The sequence below is a fragment of the Glycine max genome, chromosome 20, assembly GCF_000004515.6.
Source record: "Glycine max cultivar Williams 82 chromosome 20, Glycine_max_v4.0, whole genome shotgun sequence".
In the NCBI taxonomy this organism is placed as follows: domain Eukaryota; kingdom Viridiplantae; phylum Streptophyta; class Magnoliopsida; order Fabales; family Fabaceae; genus Glycine; species Glycine max.
Window position 1 is genome coordinate 43,435,140 of NC_038256.2, and position 15,654 is coordinate 43,450,793.

At 31.7% G+C, this 15,654-nt stretch overlaps 1 protein-coding gene across 1 annotated transcript; it reads left to right on the forward strand.

The window, feature by feature from the left end:
* The first annotated feature begins 1,622 nt into the window (after positions 1-1,622).
* On the forward strand, positions 1,623-14,225 carry LOC100776016 (general transcription and DNA repair factor IIH subunit TFB1-1). The gene is made up of 20 exons (XM_003556279.5): positions 1,623-2,042; positions 2,137-2,215; positions 2,328-2,389; positions 2,634-2,694; positions 3,291-3,399; positions 3,942-4,017; positions 4,371-4,466; positions 5,828-5,872; positions 7,837-7,893; positions 8,013-8,168; positions 8,261-8,326; positions 9,040-9,163; positions 10,312-10,368; positions 10,448-10,557; positions 10,901-11,092; positions 11,263-11,376; positions 11,523-11,600; positions 12,914-12,961; positions 13,111-13,179; positions 13,718-14,225. Exons 1-20 carry the CDS (start codon positions 1,962-1,964, stop codon positions 13,799-13,801), a joined length of 1,764 nt encoding a protein of 587 aa, XP_003556327.1. The 5' UTR covers positions 1,623-1,961; the 3' UTR covers positions 13,802-14,225.
* The last annotated feature ends 1,429 nt before the right edge of the window (positions 14,226-15,654 follow it).

The following is a 15,654-nucleotide window of genomic DNA, read 5'->3' on the forward strand; positions in this document are numbered from 1 at the left end:
ATTGAAAATTTATAATTTGTTCCGATCCTTTTTTTCAAATGATGGAATGTGATATTTATCTTATTCTATTGTAAATTACTCACATAATATAATGGCATTTTTAATCAAATTCATTCTATTTCATCCCTTAGCACCAATCCAAACATATTCTTACAACTTGTAAATACTTCTAAATTATTATTTTTTAGTTAGATCTTTGATCATATAGTTTTTTTAATCGAGCTATTAATTTCTTTTAAAAAAAGTTTAATTAAGTTTTACATACTTCTAATACACGTCATTTTCAAATTAATATTTAATATTTATTTTTTAATCAAGTATTTGAAAAAAAAAATTCATTTTATTATTTATTGTTAGTCATCTTTCGTTAAATAATGATATGACAGACGGAATGTCACATCATCACGGACACTTTAATGCTATGTCATCACCTTAATAATGTTAATAAGATAATATTAAAGATAAAATTAAAGAGTTAAGATCATATATTTAATACCTGGACAAAGCTAAAAAAACTCAACAAGATCAAATAATGATGTATATGTTTTGGGTCCACAAAAGAAAGAGTGAGGAAAGATATAACATATTACATGTGTACATTGCTCATATACCCTGAAACACCATTTAAATAAGTTTTTCATGTCATATATTAAATATGTTTTTCATACTTAAAAAATAGATCATTTTCATATTATTACCTAAAAATTTATTTTTTGTCAAATACTTACCTAAAAAGATTTCAGTTTTATTTTACTACATGTCGTTAATTCTCTTTTGTCAAGTGATGACGTGAAATTGTCATATCATCATGCGTCATTGACATATCATTGTCACACCATTAAAGGTGCTGACGTGATAATAAGGTGTTTATAATAAAGTGTGCTAATGTGACATTCTGTCTTTTACGTTATCATTTAATAGAAGATGACTAACGATAAATAGTAAAATAAAACTGAAATTTTTTTCAGATACTTAATTGAAAAAAATGAATGGTAGATAATAATCTAAGAACGACCAATATTACATGTATGAAAAACTTAATTAAAAAAAGTAACATAAATTATCATGTTTTCATGGCTTTAGAAATATAAAATTTATTAAAAGTTACAAAATTATGAGAAAATATCATTATAATAAGATGTGGTTTAACTAAAAGATGAAATATCTCGATATCACATTAGAAAACTAAATATCCTAATTAATGTAATTAAAAAATTATGATCCAAATTTATTACTTACATAATTATCATAATTGATTATGGGATCCAAAATCATGATGAAAAATTAAAAAACTGAAAATAATTTTTTTTCAAATGCTATCCAATGTCGTTAATAAGAAATTAAAAAGATAAATATTTTTATTGAAATACATAAAATTATATTATTTATGATTTTTTTAATAATTTTCTATGACTCTCACAATAAATATTTTTATTTTTACTTCTTAACCAATATTTAACATTACTTGTTATTAGTTAGGAAGACTTTTTTTATTATTTTTTTTGAATATATTTTTTACTTTGCCTAATGATTTTGAAATTGATTTTGATAAATTTGAATATCCCGACATCCTATTTATAGTTTTTTTTTATATATGTAATTATGTATGAGTTGATGACAACACCTTAATGCACCGTTGGATCATAATCATAGTTTCTCTCACCCGTGAAAAGAAAAGGAGTGTCGAAAAGCAGAATAGAACAACAACGTGATTATATAATTCCTCTCTCCTTTACACGGCGCCGTTCTTCTCTCTCCTCTTTACATCGACGGGGGAGACGCGATTCTCGGAAACTCGGAAGCGGTTAATACTTTGATCCTCTTCCTCAACCCTTCCCTCTTAAAAGATTTCACGTCACAATGCGGACTATACCTTATTTCCCAAACACCACTCTCTCACGAACGCGCTTCTGATTCTTTTTGTTTATGTGAACTCCTTGTGCAATCGAAATTCCAAAACGATGTCGTCGCGGCAAGTGGTGAAGCGTGCCAAATACAAAACCACTGTCAAAGACCCTGGCACCCCCGGCGTCCTCAAATTGGTGCGATTTGCATTCCCACTTTGTTTGTTTATTCAATCTTTCGTGAAATCCGAGTTGAATCTTTTATTGAATTTTGTTTCCTCTCTCTCTGCAGACTCAAGATAAGTTCGTTTTCAAGCCGAATGATCCTACCTCGAAAACCAAGCTCGATGTGGAGTTCAGATTTATTCAGGGTACTTATGAGTCCTTAAACTGATTATTAATTGCATGAGTATTTTTATTGATACTGCATATGCATGATTTTGATTGTGTCATTTTTTTTGGCTCTGATGGGAAACATTTTAGGTCATAAAGTCACTAAAGAGGGATCAAAGAAACCAGCATGGCTTAATCTTATCCATTCACAGGTTTTTCTATTTTTATTCTTGCGGCTCTTGTTTACATTTGATGTGCCATTTATGTTGCCTTAGTGTTGTGTTATATATATATATATATATATATATATATATATGTATGTATATTGCTTTATGATTGAGTACTGCTCATTTGAATTTTCAATGCTTTTGGTTCACCAAGTAGTACTACACTTAACATGCTCATGTCTCTTCCTTTTATCTGAATATTTATGAGTATTACAATGTGATGTTCCAGGGAAGTTACATCTTTGAGTTAGAAACTTTTGCAGATCTTCATGTTTGCCGGGAATTGGTGGGTAAGTTCCTTACTTTGACTGCAGCCGTGTGAAATATGATTTTGTTGTTTCTATATGTTTAAAATATTATCCTAAGGGCTTCTTTAACTTTTTGTCTTCTTTTATTCTTTAGTTGTCATATGCTGTAGGCTGTAGCTTATCATGAGGTGCTACTATGCTGTTTACTTGTTTGATCACAGGCTTAAGTCTCAGAGTAACGGAGTTAAGAGTTTTTTTTTATAGTTTTTTTATTAATTAAGCATGTTAAACCAGTAAAAAATGTAATTAAAATATGATTTCAGATGCATTGCTTCGTGTATTTATTTCCCTCATCTATACATATGCCGGAGAAGAAAATGATGCATCGCCAGATGACTTATTTCCTAGAATTTTGGTGTGTTCTCCCCCTCCCCCTTTTGTTTTCTTTAATGCAACTTACTTGGGAGTTGAAAAAAGACAATGGTAAATGGTATAAAGTTAATTAATATGAGGAGGTTCTGAACTATTGTGATTTTTCTTTTATTCCCTTTCTTTATGCCATTTTTAATTTTTAATATTTTTATTTTCAGTTGTTTTGAATATGCTTTCATATTATGCTGTGTGGTCTGTTTGAGCAGGTGTTGCCCTTAACAAGCAAGTGCCTGGAGAAGCTACAAAAGTTATTTCTGAGGAACAGCTGAGCCCTGCTGAAATGGCACTGAAGATAAAGCTATTGCAGGAAGATAGGTATTTGGTTTATGATAATGCACTTTAATTCCTTTAAAATAAAGGAGTAATGATTAATGTACCACTGGGATTTTCTACCCAATGTCCACCCATCACGCATGGTGTCACACATGGTTAACCATGTGTAAACATGATTAATTTTACTTCACTAGTGACTAAGACTAAATGAATGTGATTGTATACAATTACTAATTTGTACTTGTGAAACTCATGGTTAATAGTGTAATGAGGTTATTGAAATGTCTAATGGTGGTTAACTTTGTCTCAGAAGTGATCAAGAGAAATGATACTTGTACAAAGTACAAACAACAAAGTGTACAACCAAGAAGAGAGGAGAGAAAAAGAAGAGAAATTTGAATTTGAAATGTAATGTATGATAGGATGCTGGAGAGAGATACACAAAAAAAATTGTATAAATTGTTGTATGTGTATGACATCTCATTTTTTAATATTATGTTTTATCTATCCTAATGTTATCTTAGTTTCAGATATTCCTTGCTTCCCTCAATGTTACTGATTTTGCCAAAGTTCAACTTTTGCAGCAAGTTGCAGAGGCTTCATAAGGAACTTGTGGCTAGTGGTAAGCTTACAGAATCAGAATTTTGGGCTACAAAGAAGGTGAAGATATTCTGAACATTTTGTTCTGGTCTGCAAATGTCATTTGAATTTTAAACTCTAGTGAGACCATTCTATGTTGCTGATGATAGGTTTTTGGTTGATATTATGATGGTTTAAAGAAATTTACTCATTTAAAGTACTTGCAAAGTATTTTTGTAAATAAAATATTGTGTGAAGGACATGGTCTTTTAAAGGTGTTTCACTAATAGATATTTAGAGGCATTATGCAGCTTTGCTCTGTTGATGTTTACTCTTTTTGTTTTGATTTGGAAGATATCTTAGCCTCCAATTTCCTTGTATTTTTCTTCTCTTCATCTTCATGAATTCCTTTTTATATTAAATATATTTTACAGAAAATGCTGGATCAAGATGAAAGCAGAAAGTTAAAACAACAGATTGGTTTTAAAAATTCTTTGATCTTTGACACAAAGCCTATGAGTGATGGACGGGTATGATACTGCTTCTCCTTCTGCATTGGTGCCCTGTCTTTTTGATTGCTTTTAGATGTGTCTCTGCATAGTTGGATGTCATCATGAGAACATTGTATAACTAATTGTCTGTATGTTGCAGTTCAGTAATTCCTCAAATGCGAAATTGAATTTCTTTTGTTAATAAAAAACATCTTACTCATCTCTCTTATAGTGTGCAAAATTCAGCTTCTGAAGCTTTTAAATTCTTAACAATACTATGACAAATGGGCATTGAACCTGATGAATATAGTTAATTTTGTTACACAGTTCACAAGAAACAACTTACAAAACAAAGTAACCAAAAATTTGTTTTGGTAATTTATTATGAAATTTTGTTTCAGATCTAATACAACAAGCAAATTCTTTTGGGAGAGAAGATCATATTAACTCTGTTTTTATGAGCTAAACCTATATCATGTCTATTATCCTCCTTCCTGCACACTTCAAACTTCAAAGATTTTGGCTGAATGTTACAAGATAAATTGGTTTATTATCTTTGAAGCTCAGTTTGTTATCTTCTAATGGGGTTAAAGTCATTCTCTTCATTTATAACAAAGTTTTCCATATCTAATGCTGATTGTTTAATACAAACCACAATCTTCCAAATATTGGTTTTATACGTTCATTGTCTTGTATTTAACATATTTGTGGCTAAATGCATTTCTGCAATTAGAACAAAGCATATCTTAGTTCTGTACTACTTCTAGTGATGGGCTGTAAATCACTAAAACAAGCAGCTGCCCTGGATGTCATTGCCATGCAACATTATGCTATTTGACTTTCATGAAGAGCTTGTATAAGAAGCAGAGAGTGGGTCTAGATTTTCTGATTTATTTACGAGATTTCCATTAATGAACTTCAGTAATCATGGACCTGCCTCCATAAAAGAAAATGTTTGCAAAATAAAAATTGAAACATGTAAAAGCTGTTCCTATTTTACATTTTTTAAATCCCCTATTCTGCTTTCTTTATAAAACTGAGAACAGAACATTTACTTTTGGATTTTGAGTTCACAATGTTTTTGAGAAATGGTAAATGGGCCCTATATTTTTCCTGTATCTGTACATTCAAATTTATTTTTTTATATAAAAACAGTAGCCAAAAAGGCCTATATTTCTTTTCCATATATAAAATGATTTTAGTAAAGCTCAATAAGATCATTTGATCTATGTAGCCAATCCCATCTAATGTGATAAGGCTTGTTTATTGTTATTAAGCTATGTAGAGTTTGCGAATTTTAAATCCATGTCTAGTATCTTTTAATGGTTTCTGGATTTTTTTTGGCTTCAGATTGCTTGCATATTTTAATTGAGTTGTTCTCCCTTATTCTTTTTTTTCAGATAAACCAGGTTAAATTTCAGTTGACGCCAGAGATAAAATATCAGGCATGCTTCCAACTCTTCCTGAAATTAGTTAATTAGACTTCGCTAAATCTTGAATGATTTGATTCTATGCTACAAGTGATTACGCTAAAATTTGAGGTACATAATTGGCTTTTTATTGTGATATTTGCTCATTGGTGGGTTCTAATTGTGATATTTGCACAAGGGCTGTTGTGCACTGCACAATACAGGGGATGGCGGGTATATAGATAGCCATTTAGACAAAAGCCTATGCTTGGAATTTTAGCATGTTGACAACAATATTTAATTGAATGACATTACAGTCACTTTACACATGCATTATATTTTATACAATCATTTGTAGCACATATTTTAGTTTTCTCATCTTTTTATGTTTGTTTCTTTGCGCATTCATGTGCATGCACATGGTTCATCTTATTGATATCAGATGGAAGTGATATGAAAAATAGTTTTACTTAAGAAAAGTAAGCAGTGATTTCATTATGGCCCCAACGGGTTCCTAAATTCCTTCAATGTAATGGGGTAAGACTTGGTAGTTGTTGATGCCAATGAATTGAGCAAACTTTGAATTTTTTCATCATTTGTAAGGATAACATTTAAGGTGAAGTATAGTAGCACACTAGCACTTGCCACTTGGACTCCTTTAATTTGAGATTATAATTTTTTAGCCTTACATCTTATGGAATGATCTTTTTTCAATCAATGACATACAGTTCAAATGGGAAGATGGGAAAGGAAATTCCAAGATTTAGTCACCACATTAAATAATGGCTTCAAAAGAATTATTTTGACATTGGCTTTTGGAAGTTAAGGGAGGGTTGTTTTAAGCTTACTTTTAGTTTAGAATTTAGACTCTTCCTTTAAGTTTTAATGTGCAAGTTATTCAGAGGAAGTTTTCGTTTTAGTGTTTGGTAGCTGCGGTGGCTCTATTTTTGGTTTTATCGTATGGGTTGGCACTGGTTTGTGGTTTATCTTGTGTGTTTTTCCTTTTTCTTCCATCGTGTGGTTTCTTTAGTGTGGTTTTGTTAGAATATCGTGGCATGTCTCTAAAGTGCTTTAGAATATATTATAGGATCAGTTAGTTTGCTAATTGACCAAGCAACCTTGAGTTGTTTCTCAATCTCATTAGTGGTCATGGGCTTGTAATTTCAAATGTAATTTTTTCAAAATAATTCTTCTAATGTACATTTTCCCTAAAGTAATTTGCACCAATTACTCAAATAAGCACTTGGCATTCTCCTTAATTACACTTTTTATTTGTTACAATTGCTATTCTGGTTATTGTAAGTTTTAACTGGTGGTACTTCAACCGCCTGTGTTTTCACCCTTGTGTTCAGTACACTTGCTGATTGAGCCAGCACTTGTCTTGTCAGGTTTTACAGCCTGATGCTGAAGATGCTTTCATGGTTATAAATTTTGCAATATATCACATGACCCAATTCTTAGTATAAACTGGTGTTAGTGCTTTGTATTTTGTATCACATCAGATCAATCTAACTGTCTCGCTTTTTCTATCTAACTTCTCGCCAATGCCTACCTCTTTAATAGTATTTCCTTTTCTATTGAAAATGTCATTTTTGAATGTTGGCCTCTAACTTGGAGCAATTTCTCTTGATACATTTTTTATTGTTTTTGAAAGAATAAAGGGGCTAAGATTTTATGGCAGTATGAAGTACTTTAGTGCATTTGGTTGGAGTTAAACGTCTGTTTTTTGGATTAGGATTGTTTGTGTGGCCTCTTGTTGGTGCGCAGTTCATGGTTGTTTAAATGGATCTTCCATCGCTGATATGCTAAAGAGATTAGACTGCTTTATTAAATGTTTCATCCAACTTGGTCCATTAATATTTGTTTATTTTAGACTTTAGTTGGGAGGGATCCTTATATTGACCTTTATTTCATTCTTTTTTCTATTATTTATTTCTTATTTTTGGGAAAAATTGAACATCTAACTTATTCTTACTTTCTTTGCATTATTGTCTTTCCAGATTTTTGCCCTCAAACCTGCCGTCCACCAGGCATTCCTGAATTTTGTACCTAGGAAAGTATGTTGAAAATCAGTGAAGTATTTATTATTTATCTTTGATAATAATTTGTGTGAAATAATCTTGCACTTTGCTTACTAAAACTATTTCTTTTTCTCCCCATGGTCTCCAAATTCAAGATGAATGAGGTAGATTTCTGGAATAAATACTTCAAAGCTGAGTATCTCCATAGCACCAAAAATGCTGTTGCAGCAGCTGCTGAGGCTGCTGAAGATGAGGATCTTGCTGTTTTTCTGAAAGATGATGAGATATTGGAAATTGAAGCTCGAAAGAAGGTCTTTGTCTTCTTTCTCTTTAATTCCGATTCTCAATGAAGATCTTTTATCTGCATTCTCTATTCCATTTATATCATTATGTCTGTTTGCAGGTTCGACGGGTTGATCCAACTTTAGACATGGAAGCAGACCAAGGAGATGATTACACACATCTTCCTGTATGGTGAATGAAACTATTCCTCAATCTCATATAGGAGGTTCTTTCACAGCATGTTTTTTCATATTTTATGCAAATTCACCTTTTATAGTGTAAAATTGCAACTTGTATTACTCTTTGCATGAAATAGTGATAGTGTAACTTGTTACATTTTGTTAACTATTTTGGTAAGACAATAACTGAAAGTAAGTCAATTCTGGTAGCATGATTATAGTTATATAAATTATTTAATTTAATTTTGATATTAAGGATTCAAATCTATAGTTGGCATATCTTTTCCTTGAAAAAGTTGTTATTTTACTAAGGCTGTCTTGTATTTAAGTTGCTATTGTCTGGGCAATGAAGGAAAGCAATTTTGCTTTGAATTTTTATAGCAGAAATTACTCTAGTAAAACATTCTGTATTTTAGTGTAATTTTAGGGCTCTTTTGGTTTGAGAAAATGTTTTCTAAATAGTTTCATTTTCAAATTTTCAAGATTTAGAAAATGTTTGTTTTGACTCTGTTTTCGATTTTTCTTTTTTCTCCATAGAAACCCCAGGTAATGCCTTCGCACACCCATCTCACTCACAACATTGACATCTTATCAACTGTATAACTGTATGAGTTATATATGTGTGTGTCTCTCTCTATATATATGTACATGTCGTTGGTTAGAAGTACTAGATTTGCATTGAATTTCTGTATCTTAACCTTTTATGCTATTTGATGATAAGGATCATGGGATTTTCCGAGACGGTAGCAAGGATATATCTGAAGCCCAAAATTCTTTGTATAAGAGAACATTGTTGCAAGATCTTAATAGACAAGGTGCAGTTGTTCTTGAAGGAAAAACTTTAGGTAATTTCCTCTCTTCAATTTGATTTTTCTGTGTGTTTACCTGAAATAATTGTTTTATAATTTTATTCTTAAATCTTGTTAACATATTGGCTATATTTTATGTCTCCCCATATCATAATATACTTTCACTATATTTTATTTTGTCTAAAATTTATCTGTTGGCAGACACAAAAGTCATCGATTGTAAATTCGTAAGATTGACAAAGACTGAATAATGCATATCATAATTAAGTTATTACCTTGTGATTAATTTGCTTTACTCCTGTAGCCATATTTAAGTTGGCTTTTAATTATTTCTTCTCTGGAAAGGAGCTCATAGGCAAAGTGAAGGGAGAGATATTTCCTCACATAGACATGCTTGTATTATCACTTCTCTGCTATTTGCTTCTCTTAAAAAAGTTTGATGGTTTCAGCAGGATAATTTGTGGTTGTGAAGAATCATGGTGCAAACTGGAAAAGCTCAGCTTTTAAGAATCTTAAACTTATCTTCTGTTCTTATTTTGTTGAAAATTTTTATTGGCATTAAGTGTTTCCTTGGCCAAGAGTAAGAAACATTTTAACGACATTTTCCCATAATCAATTTAGACTCTTGAGAATAGAATGCATTCAAATCTGGATAGGTGCAACTTATTTATGCCCATATGGTCTGGTCTGGTCTGATGAGTAAAATTTGAAAATATGAGGAACCACAAGGTTTTCAACAATGGAGGAGTTACTACAGAAAATTTAATTTTGTGGCATGGTCATGGTTATACGAATATGTGATGGTTTTGTTTTCTCCTTTGCACAATGGAGTATAAACCCTGGAGCCTGTATTTTCAAGTTTCCAGAATCTGCGGGTCAAGTTGCAAGCCTGGTCTTGGGTTGATATTTGGTGTGGGATCATACCCCACGGCCACTATGGGGGCGCTGTATTGAGGAGCAAAACTGGGCTTCAACGCGGACTTTGTGGGGGCTAATTTAGGGGGATGGTTTTTAATTTTATATGTTATTGCTGGCACATTCTAATTGGTTATGCTGTATTTTTAGTCTCAATGACTCTAATTACATAGTAACCTTATTCTGTAATGTTTTTTGTTGGTATCTCTGGTACCTCATTAATATAATCCTTTTTTGCTGATAAAAAAAAATTGAAAATATAAATGTAGATATGGAGATGGAACACCCAAGAACAGTAGCAGAAATTCTTGCTCGGAGAAAACAGGGTTAGTGTGGTTGACTTTTTTCTTGTTCTTTTCCCTTACATTCACATGGAGCAAATTCTTATATCATTCCACTATACAGAATGTGATGGGGTTGTAGATGAGGAGAGACAAAACAGAATTTCTAAGATGACCCTGATTGATGATCTTCAGGCACAAGATAATCATCCGTATGCACCACTCTGTATCAAGGTCCAACTTTGTCTCGGGAATTAAATGAACATTGGTTATTATAGCACTGATATATTTCTAGTTAATAACTCGATTTATAAAATGTGTGCCCGTGGGCACATGGTATAAAAGTATTAAATACACCCTGTAAATGCTTAAATTACATAAAAGAGAAAGCATGAATAACTTTTGTGATTTCAATATAATAAATATTCTTCAATAAAAACTTTCTATCTTTGACTTATCATTTACTCATGGGAATACAATAGAAAACCCATATAAAATTTATTAAATAATAATTAATTGTCTTTTGGGATAAAACATCTATGAAGTGTTATGACTTCTATATTTGTTTCTTGATCAGGATCCTCGTGACTATTTTGATTTCCAACAAGCTAATGCTGTAAAAACTTTGGATGATTCTCAAACTGGAATGGAGCAAATGAAATGCAGTTTGGGTTCTGAGGAAGCCTATGGCTCTTTGAGGGCATCAATATCTAAAATAAAAACTACAGGATTAAGGGATCCTCTCTTTAGTCCTGATGTTGCTCTTAAGGTAATATATTTGTATCACATAATTCTACATTTAAAAAATATATATCTAAATTATTTTATAATTGACAAATGTATATGGTTAAATGCTCAATAGTTTGCCAGGACAATGTTTCATTTGTAATAACAAATATTCCCTCCTTTTGAAAATGAAAGCCATTTATTTTTTTCCAGGTCCTTAACGGATTGACTAAAAATATCTCAAGTCCCAAATATCATCTTGGGAGAAGTTCTCAAGGTAGTGTCCTTGATATATTGCCCAATACAACTAAGGAGACACTACTAGATGTGAGTCATCCTCAATTGTTTCTGAGGTCTTTGAGAAGGGGATAATCTATTTGTGTGTCAAGATTATATGCTTTTATTTCCAAGCTTTAGTTAGGCTTTCAATAGTTTTTGTATTTATGTTTGTCATACGTGCATCTTTTTTCCAGCATTGGGTGTGCAGTCAGGAATTGCTGAGGCACTTTTGGTCTTCATATCCAATTACAACACAGAACCTTGTTAATAAGGTAAATGCTGAGCTTTTGTGATTTCAATAAGATCTTTCAATGCTGATTACTATGCATGACCCATCTAATATTGCACCACTAGAATAAGTCTGGGATGTGGATTTGCTTAATTATTATCATTTGTCTTTGTCATGGATCTTCATCACACTTTTTTCTTCCATCGCTCTATCTCTTGCTGTTTTTATTTTAAAGAGCAGCATATTCTATTTGCTGATAATATATTGCTATGGTTTACATTGCAAGAAGTTTCTATTTGCTTGCATGGTAGGTTAATCAGTAAACCAGTTTTGTCAAAATTTTGCTTGATTTTATATAAACTGTTGTGCTGGCTTTAATAAGAACCTTTTAGTTTGATATGAGAAGAGGTAACGATATGGGGCTTGATATTATGTCATGTACTAAGTACATTTTGATGAACTGTTTCAGGCTAAGTAATTGTTAATAAACCATTTATCCCATTAGACTTCACTTTTGCATCACGTGTCCAATAATTCTTTTTACATCTCTAACATGTGACTTAACAATAAAAGCCCGTTTGTTTTAAGATGTCTGTAACCTTGGGAACTTATCAAGCATCAATCCATAAATTATTTTGCTCAAAGGGTCAAAGAAAGGCTTTGGTACCATATAAGGAGCCGCATATCTGAGCAGTTAAGCAGGGGCTTAAGCTTGATGTTTTTATAACAAATAAAAAAAGCAATATAAGTAGTCTACATCAAATGAGTTCATGATGTTCATTGATGCCTGGATGGATTTGAAGGAGTAGGAACTAAGAACTGTCTACAGGGTCAAATGTGTCCCCAAACCTTCCTTTCTTTTTCCTTCTTTTGAAGTTTATCAATCACATAGAGGTGATTACCGGATAGCCCCTGGATGAGTTGAGAGGGGTTTCCCTTCTATATGCCATTGGTGGTAAACTGTTAATTGGATCATACATACATTATATTGTAGATGTTGGGAAGTCCCACATCGCTGTCTCATATATCTGTTGGACAACTTCACTTAGTGCCAATTGGTTTTAAAATGAAATCTAATATGGTATCATAGCCTATAGCACTTCTTCATGAATCGCCTATTCTGGTAGGCATCACCTCTTCTGTCAGGCATCTGTGGAGGGGGTTGTTGGAGAGTCCCTCATCTGAATTTCTGGGTTGCAACTTATATATCTGTTGGACAACACTTCACTTAATGCTAATTGGTTTTAAGATGAAATCTAATAGTAGATATGTTTATAGTGAGTGATTCATTGAGAAATCATGCCGAATTGCATTTTATTATATCTCATATTTTGTTCACTCATCAATTAAATGCAGACACGAAGACTGAAAGAATCCATATCACAAATATATTCTAAACTTGAGGTATGCATTTAGCAAAAGCCTCTACTAGTATTCCTCACTCCACTAATGTGTTTGCTTTTACTATGTTATTTTGTGGATACCTGCATTAGTTTTATTTGTAGTAGGTAGTAACTACTATAGTGTTTCTATTTTTATTTGTTGATTCCTAGGACATAAAGGTATCTGCTGAGTCAGACCTGCGACACCATGTTTCCCTTGTTGTCCATCCTATGCAGCAGGTGAGCTCAACATACTCATTTAACCTTGTTTCATTTTTTTTGGGTGTGATCTTCCTAAATTGCTGCATATCCTGCTTCCTAAATAAAAGAAAAGTACAAGTTTTATGGAAGCTGTTATCGTCTTCACAAGTTTAATAGAATTGTTTCTTTTTAACACTTGGATTTGACAAACACAAAGCACTTCCTGCTTGATGAAATCAACTACTTTGAAATAAACCTTTTATAGTTTATTTGATCAGTATTTATTGTGTTTTGGTTTAAATGTGCTTAGAGTTCTTAAAAATATGGCTAAATTTGATTTTATTCCTTCAAATTTTTTTTCTTTGTTTTGGTTCTCATAAAGTTTATAATTTTACAAAATGATTTCTGACCTCTGTCGCCACTTGGTGAGAAGGTGACATTCATCTTGTTCAGTTCAATTTAGTGGATCGACCATCATGCCATTGTTGTTTGTTGTCTTTTTCTTTTTAATAAACATATCCTTGATGTTTATTCCATCTTATGAAGGATTAAAAAATAAGGACAAATTTTGGTGCAGGCTCTGAATGCTGCCTTGTTACACTATGAGGCTGACATTAGGAAAAGAAATGCAAGAGGACAGAAGCCTAACGGTTATGTTTAGGAGGAGAATGTTTTGCTCTCTGCACTGTAAGCATCATACTATAACAATTTATGAATGTATATTCCATCAATTTTGCCGTGACCACAAACCCGAATGGCCATTTATACCTATATCGTGATGAAAAAAATGAATTTCCATGAGAATTAGTCAGCAACAGTCTTACTAGATAGTTAGCATGTAACGTTGAATTACTTGTTAACACTGTCCCAAGACAAAGGACGAGTGAATTCACAAGTTTCCAGCTCCTCCTTTTTCCTGTCTCCCTGTACGAAATACTTCACTGCTGGTTTACTTTAGCAGTACACAAAACGAAGGATAAGTGAATAACATGGTTTTATTGATTGCTCTGTACATGTTCAAGACGGAAATAATTTTACTGCTTTGTGCTTACAGCAATACAATTTAGTATATTTATTGTATTGCATATTGTCATGTCGATAACGTTACATTGTCTAATAGTAATTCCCTTTTTCTCTTAGAAAAAATCAATTAGAATTATGTCTTGCTAACAAGCATAAATGGCATTCAATAAATATGTATAAGCATAAACTTGTAGAGGGTTTGACAGAGCTAACTATTCTTGATGTAATTTATCTTCCTATCTATTTATGAATATTATATTTGCATTATATTTTCATGTGCTTAATATTATTGTTTGGGACTTGATCACCCATTTGCATGATAAGTTTTAAGGGTAGCGTTGGGAAATGTTATTTACTAATAGAACTGAGAAATTGTATCTAAATAAAATCATCACTAGCGATAGGTTGATATTTGTTTAGTCTGTTATATATCTTTATTCTTAATGCAATTTACTATTTTAATTCTGTAAAAGAATTTGGGAGAGAAAATAGATAAATTAGGCTCTTTCATTCAGGGGACCAAAGTTAGAGTATTAGTAGATGTAAGTATAAATTAGAATAATTATAAATAGAGAAAAATTATTAACATTACATCAAAGAGTAATTCTGGTAGACTAAGTTTTCAACATTTTCATCTTCTGAATTTTCCTTCTACAAGAATATTCGATTTTCTCATCTCTTTTGTCTTTAATTAATCAATTTAAATTCTTGTTTAAATTCTCCTCTTGTTTGATTTAATCTCTTTTGGCTAAACCCCTTTCAATGGAAACTTGACAGCTAACTATTCTTGATGTAATTTATCTTTCTATCTATTTATGAATATTATATTTGTATTATCTTTTCATGTGCTTAATATTATTGTTTGGGACTTGATCACTCATTTGCATGATAAGTTTTAGGGGTAGCGTTGGGAAACGTTATTTTCTAATAGAACCGAGAAATTGTATCTAAATAAAGTCATCACTTCTGCAAAAGAATTTGGGAGAAAAAAAAGATAAATTAGACTCTTTCGTTCAGGAGACCAAAGTTAGAGTATTAGTAGAAGTAAGTATAAATTAGAATAATTATAAATAGAGAAAAATTATTAACATTACATCAAAGAGTAACTTTGGTAGATTTTCCTTCTACAAGAATATTGGATTTTCTCATCTCTTTTGTCTTTAATTAATCAATTTAAATTCTTGTTTAAATTCTCCTCTTGTTTAATTTAATTTTCTGTCAATTTAAATTTATGTTTTTCTCATAACCTTTTCAAGTCAATTTAAATTTTTGTGGATTTAACATTCAAACTTTCGTTTTAACTTTATTACTTGGGACGTATTAGTGCACTTGATAATTTATGAATTGTTGGCATCTTTGTTTCAAATCTAATTTTAGAGATTTGAGTATGCTTGGAAATGTTATTTTTTAAAATAAAAAAAAAATACAACTATATATGAATGGCAATGCACGCGTTCAGAGTAGGTAGTGGTCATTTTTCGGCTTTGCTTG